Source organism: Camelus bactrianus, chromosome 11 (genome assembly GCF_048773025.1).
Source record: "Camelus bactrianus isolate YW-2024 breed Bactrian camel chromosome 11, ASM4877302v1, whole genome shotgun sequence".
Lineage (NCBI taxonomy): Eukaryota > Metazoa > Chordata > Mammalia > Artiodactyla > Camelidae > Camelus > Camelus bactrianus.
Window position 1 is genome coordinate 18,771,772 of NC_133549.1, and position 17,980 is coordinate 18,789,751.

General features: G+C 59.7%; 1 protein-coding gene across 3 annotated transcripts in view; it reads right to left on the minus strand.

The window, feature by feature from the left end:
- Positions 1 to 10,968: 10,968 nt before the first annotated feature.
- Positions 10,969 to 17,980, minus strand: part of MGMT (O-6-methylguanine-DNA methyltransferase) — a 230,779-nt gene continuing 223,767 nt past the window's right edge. For all 3 annotated transcript variants that reach the window (XM_010952643.3, XM_045514974.2, XM_074373388.1), the window contains exons 4-5: positions 17,451 to 17,590; positions 10,969 to 11,270 (exon numbers count right to left, since the gene is read on the minus strand). In XM_010952643.3, the coding sequence (XP_010950945.1) occupies positions 11,061 to 11,270; positions 17,451 to 17,590 (350 nt within the window). In that variant the 3' untranslated portion in view covers positions 10,969 to 11,060. The remainder of the gene's footprint in view (positions 11,271 to 17,450; positions 17,591 to 17,980) is intronic.

A 17,980-nucleotide genomic window follows, 5' to 3' on the forward strand; every position in this document is an offset into this window, starting at 1 on the left:
CACCGTGGTTTAAAGAGAGATGAATGATATGCTGACAGCCGCACACGCCCACGGAAGGAGTGCACCGAAGGGAACACCTGGGGGGCCCACTTCCAGCACCGCCAGTGGAAAAGCCACGCCTGCGGCCACGTGCTGGCCAGGTCTGGGGCGTGGGTATCTTTTCTGAGTAACTTGCCCACTAAGAAGGCGCGCGTTTATCTTTCAAGGAGGGAAAGTACAACCTGCGTGTGTCAGGTGACTCGCAGCTCCGTCTCCACCCCCTGGAGAGGGTCCAAGGCAATGTCAAAGGCTCCTTCCCAGAGAAGAGAAATCACACAGGTTTGCTGCAACCTGGCCGATCCCCGAAAGCCTGCTGGGGGCAGCCACACCTGGGCCCCGCCCTTCCCCCCCACCATCGGGCTGCGGGTGCTAATCCGTTCCTGATCTGGAGCCTCAGCCGCCCCCCGTGGTTCCCTGAGGTCCCGGGGCAGCGAGGGGTCTGCCCGGCCAGTTGGCTCATCCCTGCCACGTCCCTTCATCCAGCACAGGACGTGCTGCGTTGGTCCCGGGGTAAGGACAGCCTGTCCCCTTATGCCGCCACCTCTAACGCCCACTCCTTGATGAAGCCGGGCCCGCGGCCCCGGCAGGGACGCGGGAAAGTGCCAATACCAGGAGGACTGGCCAATTACACTCCATGTCTGAATTCCTTATATTTTCCAAGTGTTTTACACTAATTAGTTAGTCCTGTTAGCTCTAAGGATTAGCAGCTTTTCTAACAAGACACAGTGACATTAAGGACATACCTAATTATGTAAAACACAGGGACACGGAGACGAGGAGGCCGGCTTCGCCCGGCTCAGGCCGCTCTGCCAGGCAGGGGGCCCGCCGCCCTCTGTTCTCGGGGGTCCCGGGGACAAGGACTGGCAGCAGAGTCCTCTCCTGGCCTGCCCTCCTCCTGCTCTTCCTCTCCTGACAGCTCCCTGCACTGCCGGTGCACACTGAGTGCAGCAGGGGCCGCCGTCCCCAGACAGTGAGGTGGGGGACCGCCCCCGAGGGTGCGGGCCGTGCCACCAGATGTGGCCAGCAGTGCTGGAGCCCACGTGTCCCTGCCGGCACAGGGCCGATGACTGGTGTGCACTGGTCACCACGTGAAACCCAGCGAGAGCAGACCCCTCGTGTCCTGGGCTGTGGCAGGGGTGTCTGCCCTCCCCCTGCCGACCGCTGCCACTTCCCTCCGGGCCCCTGGCTCCTCCTCTCAGGGCCAAAGCCACCTGTGCCCTCCTCTGCTGTTTCCAAAGCACCCAGTCGCCCCTTCTTGAAATGCCCTCTGTTCTGTCCTGTCCTAACAGTGCAGCTCCAGCCCTGGCTCCTCCAGGAAGCCCCTCTTGATTTTCTAGCTCATCTGTGCCCTCCCTCTGTGACTCTGTGCTGAGACACCACACCCTGAGCTGATCTTGTACGCCTATGAGTGTCACACAGCCTGGGCACTCAGAGACTGCCCGCCCTGCTCCCAGGCCTCAGCGCCCTGCACGTGGAGACGGGTCGTCTGATAAACGGTGGCCGGGGGGGTGGTGACACCACTCGCGAGATCAGACTGCGTTTGCCAGCGCTGTCGTCCTACTCCATCCACCAGGAACCCTGCTTCTTCAAGTAGGTGGCTGTGTTTTCCTAAGTACCAACCTAACGCAGTTCCACTGCAGAGACCAGGATGTCCGGATTAGCACAAAAAGGAAGCACAGTGACTCACCACCTCCTCACACGGAGATGATCAGCGTCACACTGTGCTCCACAGACGGTCTTTCAAAAAGTGCAGACATCTGTGTGTGTGTGTGTACACGTATTTGTATGTAAACGTGTCTCCTTAAGACACAATCACGGAGCCTCTTTTTTCTGATCATATAATAAATACACACCTTTTATAAAAGGTAACAACGCTGGAAGGCAGTACAACAGACACACACACACACACACACACAGCAATCCTCCCAACTCCTTCCACCAAGACAGCATCTCCGCGTAAACATTCTGATGGCTTCTCTCCCACGAGTTCATACTCGCACACTTGCACACACAATTAAACACTTGCTTTCAGAAACAACACTGATGATCCCTGGCCCTTCTCACGCACTGAGTCAAGGCCCTCTTTCCCGCGTCCGTAAGTGCAGACCCATGTCTGGCCGCAGGGCCAGCTGACAGCGCACAGAAGTGCCGTGATTCACTCAGCCGACCTGTGTCCACGGACACGGTTGTAGATCCCCACCTGTCGCTGCCACAGACAAAGCTGCAAAAAGGAGCCCAAATGACGGCCAAGGGGCCAGGGAAAGGCGAGAGAGACTTTGGTTCATGAAAGGCTCACAAAGACTAAGTACGTGGCCACCCTGCCCTTGGGCGAGGCAGAGGGGTGTCGCGCTCACAGGGTCCCGCAGCCTCACAGGGGTCCAAGCCCAGCTCTGTCCGTCTGGCTCTAACGCTGGATATGGGGCGACCACCGCCCCCTGAGCGCTCAGCACAGGCGGGGAAGCGGGCTGGGCCTCCCGGGATGACCTCCTGCTGCCTGGCAACGTAAGGATGAGCCGTGTGCCCCCCTTGCTGATGGGGGAGCCATGTCAGTGCCCTGGGGCTGGAACCAAAGCACTGCAGACCGGGGCTTAGAGCAGCAATAACTCATTCCTCCAGAGCTTTGGAGGCCAGAAGTCAGACCCAGGTGCGGGCAGGGCCACGCCTCCCCGGAGGCTCCGGGGGACTATTTCTCAACTCTCCCAGCTCCCGGGGGCTCCAGGCACTCCTCACCCCAACCTTGGTCTCCATCTTCACAGGGTCTCCTCTTCCCCGTGTCTCCTCCTCTCCTGCCCTTAGGAGGATGCGGCCGCTGGACTCAAGGCCACAGATCACCCAGGATGACCTCTTCTTGAGACTCTTCACTCCGTCACCCCTGCAATGGTTCTCTTCCCAAGTAAGGCCAAATGCACTGCGTTCAGGGTTTAGACGTGAACGTGTCTCTTTGGGGCTGCCATTCAGTCCGCTGCAGAAACCAAGGTGGGGAGAGGGCACACAGCTCGCGCAGCAACGTGGCCCCTGAAGTGAAAAGGCTGGCTCCAGCCCCAGCTCCTTGCCCCGGAGCACCTTCCCCGCAGTGGGACGAGGGCTGGAGGGGCTTCTGATGAGCGAAGGCCAGAAGGGTGCTGTGTTCCCAGCATGGAGACCCAGAGGCCACAGCAGCCCGAGAGCTCAGAACCAGCACTGTGGACACGGGCTGAGTGTCAGATAGACGCCCTGTGTTGGGAGTGGAGGCTCCAGGAATCCCTTGGGGGGACGATGAAGGGGAGGGGGAGTGGGGGGCAGGATGAGAGGGGAGGATGGGGGGATGGTGAGGGTGGGGGAGGATGAGGGGGGAGGGTGAGGGGAAGGTGGGGGAGATGAGGGGGGAGGGTGGGGGGAAAGGAGAAGAGGCGGCGGCCATCAGTGATAAGGGCCCTGCAGCACCCTGACAGGCTCAGGCCTCACACAAGCTTCCCTCCCGCCTCGTGAAAATCTGTTCATCTACATCTGAGACCAATTTGCTTGAAACTACAGAGTACCTGTCACACTGCTTCCTGGCACAGAAGTCAGATGTTTGCGTGGAAAAGTATCGACAGCTACATACCTCTTGGTGTTGTAATATTTAGACGTGTCATTCTGCATCTCAAAGAAAAGGCAGCTTTTAAATACATGTGTGCTCTCAGCTTGGCACGCGGCCTCCTGGCCTGGAGACGGAGCGGGGGCCCCTCGGGCAGGCGTGCAGGGCTGCGGGCCGCCCCGCTCACAGCGCGCTCAGCCCCGACGCCCGCGCTGCTGGATAACGTGCTTTCTTCAGGCTTCGGGGAGTCGCACGGAGGCCCAGATGTGTGTCACCCAGAGCCTCCAGCTGGAGGACACGCCGGACCTAGAAATCAGCCATGACACACACGCTGCAGGGCTCCTGGGGGTGGCAGGCGGCTGTCCCCCTCCGTGGGTTGCAGGAAGGCAGACGTGCACATCCACCTGCCCAGGTCAGGCCCTGCGGCACGTAGAGAACGTCCTGGAACCCTGTCCTGGAGGCAGGTGTGTGTGGGGGTGCTCTATCTTTCTTCCCCTCTCGGGGAGAGAGGACACAAAGGAACTGGGTGACTGTCGGCCATGCAACACTTGGCCTTTTCCAGGGACACTGCAGATTTAAAATCACTTCGTATTGCTTTTGTCATTGGTTATGTATGGTTTATTCCAACAAAACTACAAATTTTAAAACTGAATGCTCCCTAATGTTCGAGCTGCTGCCAGCCTCACAGGCTCCCCTTCCCGGTCCTGGGGACCCCGGCGCCAGGGTGCGCTCCCTCCTGGGAAGCCCTGGCATCTGCTCGGACGGCCCCTCTGCTTGCGAGGAGAGCAGCAGACGAGGCCCGCACACCCCCGCCTCTGCCGTCTTCCACGTCGGAAGCTCCGTGTGCACGAGCCGCACGGAGGGAGAGGAGGAAGCGCCTCCATGCGCGTCACACGAGCCCCTCAGCCCCAGTGTCTTGACTTTCCCTCACTATTTCTTCTGATGCTCTGTTGGCCTCTGGGCCTTCAAACACCTGCCGCACCGGCCCCCTTGCCTGTTGGGCGGTGTCCACACACATCCCGTGAGGAGGCCCTGAGCTGGGACCGGCTCCAGGAGGCCCCCGGGAGCCCCCGACCGCGTGGCGGGCCAGGACCTTCTGGGTCTGTAGAGGTGGTGGGACGAGTGGCCGAATGCTTCTCGCCAGCGCCCCACACCCAGTGCTGCTCAGGGACACACAGCTGGAGCAGCCCCTCACAGCAGTTTTAGTTAACATTTGCCCAGAAACTGGCAGGGGAAGTCCACGAAGCTGTGGTGACTCCTGAATTCCGTCATCATATTCTCTGCTGTGCTGGAGCGCAGAGCCAAGCCTTGAAGTCTTGCCAGTGACCAGGCAGAGGGGCCACAGTTGCCCCACCCACCACCTGCTCCTGGGCCTGAGGACCACCAGTGCCTGGGGTGGGCCGGGGGCCGGGGGCCGCGGGCGGGCTGGGCACCAACCGCATCTCGCAGACGTTCCGCTGAGCACGGCGATGCGCGGGCCGGGGGCCTGGCGGCACCTGAGTGAGCAAGAGGAAGGAAGGATCCCAGGGGCGCTGGGAGCTGTGGGGACACCGAGGAGGGCCAGGCCCCTCTCCTAACCGTAACACTCGCTGGTGGCCAGTGTTGGCCCTCAGGCCGGTGTGAGCACGGAGGACACGGAGACTTCTGGTGGGGGTGGCTGAGGGGGACCCGTAACACGCCCAGAAAGGACCTCTCCCCTGGGACTCTGCAGCAACAGCAAAGGCGAGGGCTCTGCCCAGGCCCGCCCATTTACACGGGGTGCTGCTCACTCTCCAGTGAATGGCGTATTTGTCATCCCCCTTCTCAGGAATCAGAAAAGGCAGCCAGATCAACGCAGGAAGCACCTGAGAGCACTCACAGCACCTGTTCCACGGAGGAAAGGCCAGTCCCGGGGAGCTTGCTGCGGCCAGACTGGAGCCCAGAGAGCCCCGGGCCCCCTGCCCCCCCGGCACTGAGGCACCTGCTCAGGAACAGGACCGGACACGTACCTAGTGTCTGTTGTCCGGCAGGATCTCCAAGCGTCCACAGGATTTAGCTCTACGAGGGGAAGTTTTACTCCCCGAAGAAACCTGTCCATAAAGGCTGAATCAAAAGTAAGGAGCTGGGCTCAGGGACGCAGCCCCCTGCCCCGGGGGACCCCCAGCCTGGCGGAGGCGCCGGGCAGTGAGGATGGTCAACACCCCCAGGTGCCCTTGCCAGGTTTCCTTACCCCTCCCGGCCCTGGATGAAGTCCCCAGACATGGTCAGGGCTGGCCTTTCCTCCTTGTCCCTGTTCCAGTCATGGACTCAGTGGGGCAGGCCCCTGGAGCGTCTGTGGTGCTGGCAGCCCCACCAGGGAACTGGCCTCAGGGAGGACGGGCCGCATGCTCGTACTCTGCTCACAGAGGCTGGGAGAACCTGGTCTCAGTTCAGCTAAATCTGAGTCTCGTTTCTGCTCCTCTGTCCTAGGGCCAGACCCCTCCCCGCCACAGGCCCCTCAGAAGCCTTGGGGCGGCTGGGGGTGACCCCACCCCACAGTACAGCTTTCCCGCAGGCCCGGGGGCCAAACCTGCCTGCTCAGCCGCATACCTGCTCCCACGTCTCCTGCCAAAAGTCTCACATGTGCATCCACTTCGCCTTGTTGTCATGGCAATGAAAACAGGCAAAAGCAATACTTTTTGCACAGTATCACATGTTGCTCAATGGCTGGACACTGATACTTTCTCCAGCTGGGTTTTTCTTAATTTAAGTCAACAAACCAGTCTGGAAACACACATGCTGCTTGTTTTGGGAACCAAACAGGAACGATGTGTAACGGGAAGACTGAAGACAGACCCAGGCGTGTGTGCGCACTGGTGTGTGTGCCGGGGCGATGACCCAACCGCTGAGGAATAAGGAAAGAAAAGACGTGAAGCTCTCCGGCCCCTCTGCTCCGTCCTGGCCACACTCAACCCCTCACTCCAGGAATGGCACAGTCAAGGAGACACGCACACACTTGCTCAGAGAGCTTCCTGGGGCCAGCCTCCCTGGAGGGGCAGACTCCGCCCTGTCCCCCTGCACCAGAGCTCACAGTGACCATTCGGGAAGCCCTGCGTCCTGGCCACAGTGTCACGGAGAGGATGAGAGCAGTCACCACCCGCCCCTGCCCCGCCCCAGGGGGACAGCTCCAAACCAGCTGGTAAGCAGGGGGGTGTCTGCAGGCACCAGCGGCACCGGCACCACGCTTCTCGGGATCGATCTTAACTGCTGTCCACGTGGAGTTTTTCCTTGTGGCTTTTTGCAGTGAAAAAAACATTAATGAGGAACTTTAAAGGCTTGTTAACGACATCCTTTCATCCATCAAGGCGCCGTCCTCGTCCCTGTCCACCCTGCCCGCCCGGCGCAGATCCTATCAGGGCCGCCCTGGTGATGGAGGCCAGATGCCCTCCATCTGTCCGCAGCCGGAGCCACGGGGTCCGGGGGCTCTGGACGGCCGCCCTCAGTCACTGAGAGACGGGCCGGTACCTGCAGTTTTTCCAGGCCCCGGGCCTGGCTTTCAACCACCATTCTGCTCCTGCAGACAGACAGACAGGGGCCGCATTGCAGAGTTCCATCTGAACCTCAATGTCTTTCAAGCTGACAACAGGTAAAATTGATGTGAACTTCAGCTTCCCAAACACAAACTTTACAACAAATGCCTATGAACAAGAGAGAAAAATCCTACACAGGCTGAGGGAGGCCAAACACAGTTCAAGCCTCACCTTGGGCCTCCATCTGCCCCTCCCCATGACCCCACCACCAGGACAGTCTCAAGAAAACCCACAGGCCAACGAGGTGTGCGGAGACCGAGGCGTGGCACAGCCCGGGGGCTGCAGGGAAAGGGGGGGCTTCCCAACTCGTCTTCTGAGAGCCTTTTGAGTAAAATAAAACAAACTCTTGTTTTTTTCTGTGTGTCCCACATTAAGACAATTTATCTGTCATTTCAGAGTCCACCTATGATTCAGCTTGAAACCGAAACAACGCTAAGGACTTCGGCAAGCTCTTAGGTGGCAGGAACCGTCCTCGCATCGATCCAGCCGTACACCTGCCTCTTCCAGCTGTGGCCATGCCGGCCGCACCGGTGAGCCTGCAGGGACTGAGGACATGGGGACCAAGGACATGGGGACTCGGCCGCCAGTACTCACCTGTATGCTTTGCCAGGGGCTTCCTGTCGGGTGGGCCCCCCCGAGCGGCTCCTAAACCCTACAGGCTCCCGCTGGATCTCAACACCACTTTCAAAACGTTTTAAGAAACTACACGGATGGTTTTTATTCTGACACTGCAGCCTCAAAGGAAGACTTCTCTGGGATATCACTGCTGGTCATGACAGGTTAAGAAACAAAGAAATGGTTTCAGTATAACACTACCTACCCTGGACATGCTTGGCTGCTCAGAAGAGGAGGTTTGGGGTAATACAGAGCTTGCAGGGGTGGAGAGCCAAGGGCCTGGGTGAGAAGTGCACCCAAGGAGATATTCCCGTGAGAGAGGACACCCTCCGTCTCCAGCCAAGGACCGCGCCGCCCCCGCGGTTCTGCTGTTTCTGTTCTGCTGGGTAAGTGCACGCGAGCTAAAAACCCCAGCTGTCACCTCCGAGGTGAGCCCGCTCCCTTCCTCAGAAACACGCTGGCCTGCGTGGCGTCCCGACTCCCACCACGACTTCCTCCAGACCCCTGGCTGGCGCGGCCCCCACCAAGGCACCCTGGCTGCTGCAGTCACAGCCCCTCCTCCCTAGGACAGAGAGGTCGGACGCCTGCCGAGGCTCCATCACTGTCCGCAGCCACGGACGCAGTGCGCAGGGCTGGGTATCCTGGACAGCCTGGCCCCTCATGGGTGAAAGGAGAGGGAGGAGAACATGCCGACCCTTCCCGCGCGGCCAGGGGCAGCTCCTCATCACCACTGTGGTTCCGCAAAAACAAACACTATCCCTGCGCCTTTCCCGACCCGGGTCTCTGGGAACGGGCGAGCACAGCCCACGCCGGCCGAGTTGCTGTCCCACCGCTGGGCTCCAGGTGTCAGCGGTCAAAGTCCCGCGCTGAATGGCAGGGGGGACCTGACCGTGGGGGGCCCGGGGCCGAGGCCAAAGAACACAGCTTTCTTGTTTCAACATTTCTTTTCGTTGGGAAAATAGTTTTGTCTTTGTGCCTCTTTTCCTCTTGACTTTCATAAACGTGCTGCCCCTCCGGCGGCAGCGGCCTTGGGCGACTGCGCGGGCCTTTCATGTTGGCCTCCGGAGCCCGTCCCGGAGCGGTACACAGCCATGCTCCGAGTAGGGACCTCGGGGCATTTATCAAGTTTGCTCTGACAGGGCCGAGGAAGCCCTGGGAGACTGGAAACAGAACGTGGTTTTGTACCACACCAAGGGCATGGCCCAAACAGCAGGGCCAGGCTGCAGAGGCACGGGGTCAGCTCGGACAGCCTTGCTGCGGGTCCCTGGCCAGACGTGGCTGTGCCCCGCGGGGGCCGGGCCCTTGCTGGCTGCAGGCATGTGGCTGCTCGGCCCGGGACCCTCCCTTGGAGCAGGCCTGGAGGCCTGGAGGTGACAGTGGGAGGCGCCCATCGCCCAGGGGACCCCTGCTCCCCAGGCCCAGGGGCGGTCTGCGTGCAGAGGGTGTGGGTGACGTGGGACATGTCCTCAGGGTCTGACGGCGCTGCAGAGGGGCCTGCCCTTCCGCCAGCAGCCCCGTGACAACGTGTGCTCTGGGGGCTGTCACAGAGGCGGCTCACTGGAGAGGTCTACCCTGCCCCCATTTTCAAACCCATCCCCCAGCAGAAGCAGTCGGGCCTCCCCAGCCCAGCCTGGCCCAGCCCAGCCCAGCCCAGCGCACTGCGGCAGCGCCCTCTATTGGAAAGCGCCCGACAGGACCACACCCAGGCCCACAGGCTGAAGACGGAGACCTCGGGCAGCACAGCCTCCTGCCCTGTTCTGGGCAGAGGAGGGTGTCCTGGTGACTGTCTGTCCCTGGAGCGAAGCATTTTCCTCCGAGAATTCAGAACACAACCACCCTCACTCCCCCAGATGCAAAGAGCCCCCCAGACCCCCCACTTGTCCTCCCAGCACGTCAGGAACAGAGAGACGGGCAGCTCACCGAGGGCATGTTAAGGTTCGCTGCCTGTGAGGATGGAGCAGGGAGATTCAGGCCCATCCGCAGACCGGCCACCTGCGCAGCTCCCTGACTCAGCTTGCTTTACAGACGCCCTGAGAAGGACCGAAGTTAGAAGATAATGAATGGGGTAATGGTCATATTTTATTTCTGAGCAAAAAAAAAAAAAAAAAAAAAAGCCAGAATTAATTTGGCTGATATAAGAAAAGGATGTAATAAATCATAAACTGGTGAGAGAAGTCTAGTTCTGTTTGTTAGGCCCCTGATTTTTGTGGGTGTTAAGGTAATGTGAAATATAAAGCGCCCCCGAGCCGTGCACATGCAAGGCTGTATTTTCACCTGGGTTTCTGGCAACGCACACAAACCACTCGAGCATCTGCTGTTGTGGACACTGTCACAGGCGCCCGACAAAGCTTTCTTTCGCCCAGCTGGGTGTAGCTTGTTTTCTCCATATTTCAGATGCTCTGGTTTACTTTTCCACACAGAACTACAAGTTCCCCTCATGTTTTTTTGGATAAGTTAATTAATTATAAAGTTAAAATGACAACATGACAGTGAAGTATCAGACTGTGGTGTGTGGCAGGCGTGGGAAATACTCCCCACGCCGGTTGGTGACAAGAGCTGACCCCCTGCACGTGTGACCCCTACTCCCAGGTCGACGTCAGGGTGTTGGGAAGGAGAGATGGGCGTCCCTTGTCACCTTCTGTCCAGAGCACGCTAAGGCCATGGGCGGCAGGAGAGGCCGGGGTGAAACTCAACTCCTTAGGAAGGTGCCATTTCAGCCACATCCAAGCCCAAATTGCTGCTTGTTTTCCCAGATCATTCTGGCAAGTGGCTGTTTTCTATTTGGTTGATATGACCCCACGTGGACGCATCCACAGGCACCTCCTCCAGGGCCGGCCCCTTCCCTCAGCATCATACCAGCAGCTTCAGCAGCTGAGAGGGAAGGAAGGCAGGGAGCATGCTGGGCGTGGGTTGCTGTTTCAGGGGATGGACCTGTATGGGGTCCCGGGGTCCCGGGGTCCCGGGCCCCCGTGGCTTGGCTGGCTCTGGGCGCAGCCGCGGTGTCCGGGGCAGCCAGCGGTTCTGGGGGCACTAGACGCCCCTCCTCCAGGGCCATCGCCCTCACAGTGGCCAGTCCCCCACCCTCTCATCCCTGATTTAACAGGCATCAGACGTGGGACAGTAACAGCGTGAGAGGATGGAACAGCGCGGTGGCTGGTCTCGGGCCTCCCTGTGCTGTGGGTGTAAATGTAAGAACAGATAGGCAGCATGGACTCTCTAGCTCCTTTAATAGGGAAGGGCCCCCCACCCCCACTTCCCGCCAGCCACCACACGGATATGTCAACTTGTCCCCACATAGATGCTCAATTTCGGCCAGCAGGCTGGGTGCTGGCAGTGCCGCCCAGGGCCCCACGCCAGGTGCTGGCGGGGCGGGAGCGCCCTGCACGGGCCGGCTTCCCCGCCAGGCTGCCCTCGTGGGCCAGGAGCCATTCCTTCACGGCCATGCCTCCCGAGTAGTTGCCCATGGCCCCGCTGCTGCAGACCACGCGGTGGCATGGGACCAGGATGGCGACCTGGAAAACAGGGAGGAAGCACCATCAGTCAGGGATCGGGGCCGACGGGGTCTGCACGGCTGGTCCAGGCCTGCCTTGCAGGGACGCGGCCACGCGTAGGCTGCTGGTGGCGGGGGTACTGGGACAGACCCCATGCCTGAGGCCAATGCGGGGCGTCTTCTAGAGAATTCCTTGATGCTAAAATTTAGGAGGAGAAACTTAATTTCACTTCACATGTGATCTATTATGTATACCTACAAAATTTAAAACTGTATTTCCAAGCTATGAGTTTTGATGTGAAATTCTCAAACATCTCCAAGAGGTAACAGACGTCAGGGGATCCTGCACTCACACAGGCCCCTTTAACCCACAGGCTGGCTGGCTGTGGCCGTGGCCCATGCAGGCCACACCTGTTTTTGTAAATAAAGTTTCCCTGAAACACAGCCACACTCACTGGTACATACCGCCTGCGGCTGCTTTTGCAAAGCCTGATGCACTCAGCGCCCAGGGCTTCGTGGGAAAGGTTTGCCGACCTCTGCTTCATGCGCCCGTGCCCAGGCGCACCTGCTTCCCTCTGAGTCTCCGGACATGGGAAGTTCGAGAACCACCAGTTCCCATCTGCTCCCACCTGAGCCACGACCCCCACCTTGATCCTGGGCTGGGAGGGACCAGCCAGCTCTTCCACGACCCCATTCAGGACCCCAGGCTCCAGGGCCATGCCCTCTCTCCCTCCTCCACAAGGTCCTTGGCCCCCCCAAAAAGCTCAATGCAAAGACAGAGCTGCCCTGGCCTTTTACCCTGGAGACAAGTGGAGTGGTGAGGTGCCTGCCCTGAGCCCACAGAGCGACCCCACTAACAGCAAGGCCACTTAATAATGAAAACAAGCCCAGATACAACCCGAGAGCTGCCGACTGTCAGGGGGCCCTGCAGCGGGGACCCAGGGCAGTGCCCGCCACCCAGGGCCAGTGCCTGAGACGCGCCGGGAAACACAGGCACAGGCTGGGCTCTGTGCACCCACCTCACCCTCCCGGTGAAGCTCGCCTGAGGCTCAAAACGCTGCAGCTCTAGTCCCCGGGGAGGGGCAGGGCTGGCCCAGCCTCAGAGGGCGAGGGCCCAGCTCCCGGGGGCTGGTCAGGTGGGCAGGCCTGGGTGCTGGGCACTGACGGCCCCAGGACAGGGTGTCACCCTGCACCCAGAACATTCTTTCCTCGCCTGAGTGGCACCACGCAGACCTGTGGACATCTGATACCCCACATCGGAGACTGGACACCAGGGCTTGGGGCGCTGGGTTCGAGAGGGGCCCTTCCCACTGGCTGCTTGTCATCCCTGCAGCCACACCCAGGCCTCACCCCACCAGCCCACGCGCTTCGTAGCCCCCCCGTCAGGTCTAACTGGTGGGAATTCCTAGGAGCCGGCCACGCCACCTCTCCAGCCAAACTTTTATCCCAAGAAAGTGAGTGTCATGATGTCCTTTAGCCAGGTCTTAGCTGGCTCAGAACACGGCGGGGAGAAAGGGATGTAATTTATGGACCCTGAAAACCACAGTGGATGGGGGTCGTCTGGGGCTGCTGACCTCTCTTCCTGGGCAGCCACTGGACACAGGTCAGGCACACTCGGCACATGCCAGGGAGCCACACGCCAGGAGCCACCAAACACAGGGATGCAGACTGCGTGGGGCTCTGGGGGGGTCCAAGGTGTTTTGCACAAGGGTCCTGACAAGCAGCCATTCAGGACTCGGGAAGGGCCTCTAGCCCGAGGTCACATGCAAAGCACACTGCCCGCAGGGGCACTGCTGCGGGGGGCCGGGGCGCTGGTGGTGAGCTGGCCGGAGGTGGGAGTCCGACCTCGCCAGCTCACAGACCAGGAGCTTGGGTTGCTGTGGTGACTCATGCACCCACGGGGTCCTATCCCCGACCTGTGTGGCGAGGGTGAGAGTGAGCGGACTCCCTTCCCAGCGTGGTTTAACCCAGCAAGCAGCAGTCGCACCTCCAGGTCCTGCAGACGGCACGTGCCTCCCATCTGCCTGGCGGGAGGGACAGGAACTTTAAGGGTGGAATGTTTGCTCTGACTGAGGGTTTTTTATCAAATACAACAGTCACGTTAATTGCTGTGAGGACACGATCAGATAACATACAGTTCAAGTTTTGGACTGATAAAGAGGGAGACATTGAATTCAATTTAGTTTTACAAACATTTAGGCACCAATTCAATTTTCCTACCTAACGGCAGATTTCACAGGTGAGTGTGGATTTCCCGCCCTCTCCCCCAACAAGCTATGAAACTGTGGCAGTGCGTAACGCGAACCTCTCTCTCTCTCCCTGTTTCCATACATCATGCAGATAACAGGACCGCTCGCCCGGAATGGCAATTGGAACGACCGCTCTGCCCCGTCTTCCTCTCTCGTACGTGGCGATGGAGAACAGGTGACTTACCAAACACGCACCACCTTCACCTCTAGAAACGGGAACGCTGCTTCTGTTTGTGTTAATTTTGGTGTCGAGTTTCAGACTCTTAAAATAATGAAACCTGCCAGAATGTATTGGGGCCCTAAGGACGTTTCAAAGGGTCCACACCCTTTGGGCCCTCTCCGTGAAGCCTGTGCTGCATAGGCTGCAATTTTTATCAATAACCAAGCAGCTCCTGCTATCGCAGCTGCCCTGAGATCTTCACGCTGGGAAACCTGATTCACCCGATACGCGAATCCATCGCTTACACAGACCCTTTCTCAAAAGCTATAGAACTTCCAAACCCATAGATTTGTCTCCAGCAAAAATAACACGAAGGGGCCTTTCAATCAATAACAGAATCCCTGTGATTCTGGTGCCGGCTGAGTGTTTTCTCCAACTTCGCCTTTGTTCTCGGGGGCAGCGGCCCACAAGGGAAAGGCTTGTTTTCACTCGCGGCTCATCAATACCTAAATCCTGGTGAACAAGTGACACCGAGAAGCTGTAATCAATAGCTCCCTGTGCGTTTTCTTCTTCTGGTCAAATGGTTCAGCCCCACTGACAGCCCTGACACTCAGAACATGATGCTAAATCTTTATCAACAGCCATCCGGGTGACTGGCAGAACAAGACTCGGGGGGTCATTAGCGCTCGTGGCGATCTGTGAATAAACTAACTCCTCAGGAATGCGTTTGTTTGGAAGAAGGTGGGGAAATGCTCTGTGCGAGTATTGACTGCCTTTGAACTGCATTTAGCAAATTCTGTCCGAGGGTGACTGCAGGGTGCTTGATCGGGGAGGGCCGTGTTCCACCAGAAAACTGACCATCCTCCAGGCTGGGACCGAGAGGGGGCCTTCTGGAAGGCTGCCAGGCCATCCGACCTGGGCTGTGAATTTCTTCATGGAAAACTCTGCAAAAATCCAGGGCCGAGGATGGGATGTGACTTCCCAACAACAGCAGAAACCACCCCTCCCTCCAGCGGGCGAGAGGCGGCCACGCCAAGAGCAAGCGCTGGAGTCTGACCCGCCACGTGCCCCTGTTCCCTCCGAGCCACCCAAGGAGCGAGTGCGCAGGGAGCTTCCTGGGGTTTGCGACACTCCAAGTCCATTTCTCACTCTCCTCCCCGAAATGCACTCTGGCTCTTTTCAGCCTGAACACGGAGATGTTTTCAATGCCGACCTCTCACCGACTCGGCCTCCGTGCTGGACCCACATGTGTGGTTCTGCGGCCGGGCCCCTCGCCCTCAGCCCCGAAGAAGGGAGACCTGAGCAGGGCCGCGTTCTCCGTCAGGCCCCCAGGGCCACCCTGTGGACCCCTCAGCCCGTTTGCTCTAAGGAGGTTCTTTCCATCAACTCTGCGGAGCCCCGGGAGGAGGCTCACTCCGCCGGGCCGAGCCGCAGGAGCACGTCCGCGGTGTCTGCGCCTCTCCTGGAGGTGGCTCGTGGGTCCCGTGGCTGCCGGCACCTCTGCAACCTTCTTGTCAAGTCAAGGTCCCTGTGTGAGTCATGGGTGGTGCCCAACCACAGAGGGACGCGCAGGGAAAGGCCACGGAGGACTCAGGGCCACCCTGGGGCCCGCGGCACAGGAGGGCCCGAGAAGGGAGAGTCCTCAGTGTGTCCTCAGGGCCACCTGGGTTCAGGCCCCCGACGGTGGTGTCAATACGGGGACTTTGTGGACATTAGAGTTTTGAGCCCTGTGAGATCCTGTTTTATAAATTTCAGTGACTGAGGCCATCCTTGGGCAGAGACATTCGTAGAGATTAATAGCAGGAGGGGAGACTCATGCCGTTTGCAGGACAATAAATGATTCTGAGTATTGCCACAAGCGCGATCGCTGCCTGGCCGCGGCCTCCCCCCAGAGAGCGAGGAGCCGCTGGACGGCGAGAGGCCGGGGAGACACACTGCAGACGTCAGCTAGCAGAGCTGTCTGCCCGCAGAGCAGACAGGTGTGCACACTGAGGACTCGGGCGAACCTCGGTGAGGGCGTGACCGGGAGAAGCCCGGCCTGAAGCAGGGGTGGGTCTGGGACACGGGGAGAACGTCACAGAAAATGGCGCCTCCGTGACGCAGGAGGGGACCAAGGGGGCCTCCCAACGTCATCCCCAAGGCATCACATGGAACCTTGGTGCCCCAGTGTCTGAATGGGCTCTGTCTAGAGCAGAGTCACCCTTGGAGAAGACAGTGGCCTCTCAGCGGGAAGGCACAGCTTAAGCTTTGCTGGGAAACGTGAAAAGTCACATCCAGAAATTTAACTCAGGACCACCCGCATGCACCTGCAGGGCGTGGAGGAGGTGTGCGCCATGACGCAGCAGGGCCACTGCCATTCAAGCTCAACAGGTGCAAAACGGAATGCTGCCTGCGCCCACCAGCCCTCGTCACCGAGGACGCGGGACACGCAGAGACAGGGGAGGTCGGTGTGCAGTGTCGTCCGTACCACACATCGTTCCTGACAGTTCGGGATTTTTAATAGCACAGAAAACTCTTCTCCAGATCAGATGCACGTGGAGACGGTACAGCCCCCACCAACCTGCAGGGCCTGCCGCTCAAGTAACAAGCTTTGTGTGAAAGGCCGCGTGGCTGCACCTCCCGGAGGCCCGGGCTCTGCTCTCGGGCTGCTGCGAGCTGCGGGCCGTGTGCGTAAACGCCAGGCTCCCCGTGAGCAGGGATGGAGACAGCTTTGAGGACACAGAGCAAAGCCACTGAGATTTTTAAGAAAGCAGTGTCTCTGTGATGTAGTAATTCCGCATCCCATGATGTCAGATGCGCTCTCCTCAGAGGCCAGTTGTCACCGACCACCGTGGACACTTCCCTATAGCTCTAGGGAGAAACTGTTCTAACGTGACAGCAGGCCCTGGCAGGCACTGGGGGCTAGTGAGACTGGGAATGTTCCAGGGCTCCACACAGGCGTGTGGGGTCTCCCTGCGGGCCAAGCTGCTGTGTGGACAAGGGCACCCTCCTGCCCACCCGCAGGGTCCACGGCATGTGTGGCCTTGGCCAGGCCCCCATCATCGCCTCCCCTCTACTCATGCTGACTTCCTTCTCGAACCTGGACAGCCCGCAGCCCACGCACAGCGTGTCGGGGAGCAGAGGCGACCTCTGCCTTCCTGGGTAAGACAGGCCTGGCCCTGTCCTCCGGGGAGATGGCCTCTGGGGTGTGTGAGCTTTGCTCTCAGCAAGACCTGACTGCAGATGCACAGGAGGGACCAGGACATGGAGGAGCCTGGGGACAGAGCTACTCCCAGGGAGACAGGCTGGAAGATGGGGAGGCGCCAGGCCCCAAGGCCCATGGCCTGGACCTCCTAACAGAGCGAAGCCCCGGGGAATGGGGGTGTGTCCCCAGCACGTGCGTCTTTCCAGAGTGCAGGTTCCACGTGGATGGCCTTTTCTGTCTGTTCTCCCGGCACCTGGAGAGGGTCTGGCACCCTCAGCACTGCTGTTGAATAACGGACGGGTGTCTGCTCGGCACCACTCCAGGCTCGCCACCCTGAGCTCCTGTGACCAGCCACTCTGTGGTTCTGACAGGCACCCTGGGGGTGGGGCTGGTGGGGGTGGGAAAGATTCCCTTCCTCCTTCACCAAAACAGTGGGGGGACCCACCAGTGCCGCCCACGCTATCAGCACCGCTTCCTCTCTGCCCCACCCACCGCAGCCCAGTCGCCTCCCAAACACGCTGATGCAAATACCACTTGGACCCCCCGAGTGCCAGGCCCGGGCCCACCCGCCGACTGCGGCCGCCGCGACCCACGGGGACGCCAACTCACAGGATTGCTTCTCATTGCTCCTCCCACGGCCCGCGCGGCCTTGGGCTTGCCTGCCAGGGCTGCTAATTGCTGGTAAGAAACCGTTTCTCCGAATTTCACAGCCTTCAGCAGCTTCCATAACACCTGCCTGGTGAAGGAATCTGAAAGGCAGAATGCAGAATGACGTTATTTGGACAAACGGCTCCAACAGCTCGGCTATAAATAGCTGCCAGTCCTGAGAGAGGAAGCACAGCCACACAGACCGTGGTGTCACCTCAGTTAGAGCCCAGCGCCACACGCAGCCTGTCACCAAGCCCCCAACAAGGAGGGACAGGCGTGAGGCTAGCCCCTTCGCCAGCATCCCCTAACGATGCATCACCGTCTGCACCCTCCTCCCATCCTCCCCGAGCTCCACGCAGGACCCGGGCGGGTATAGATCAGCGTGCAGTTCAGTCCATCAGCACACGAGGCCCTGCCCGCACGCCGACTTTGGAAGCTTCTGTACTGCTGGTTAATTTCCCTCTTCAGCGGGGACACAGGAGGATGAAGCC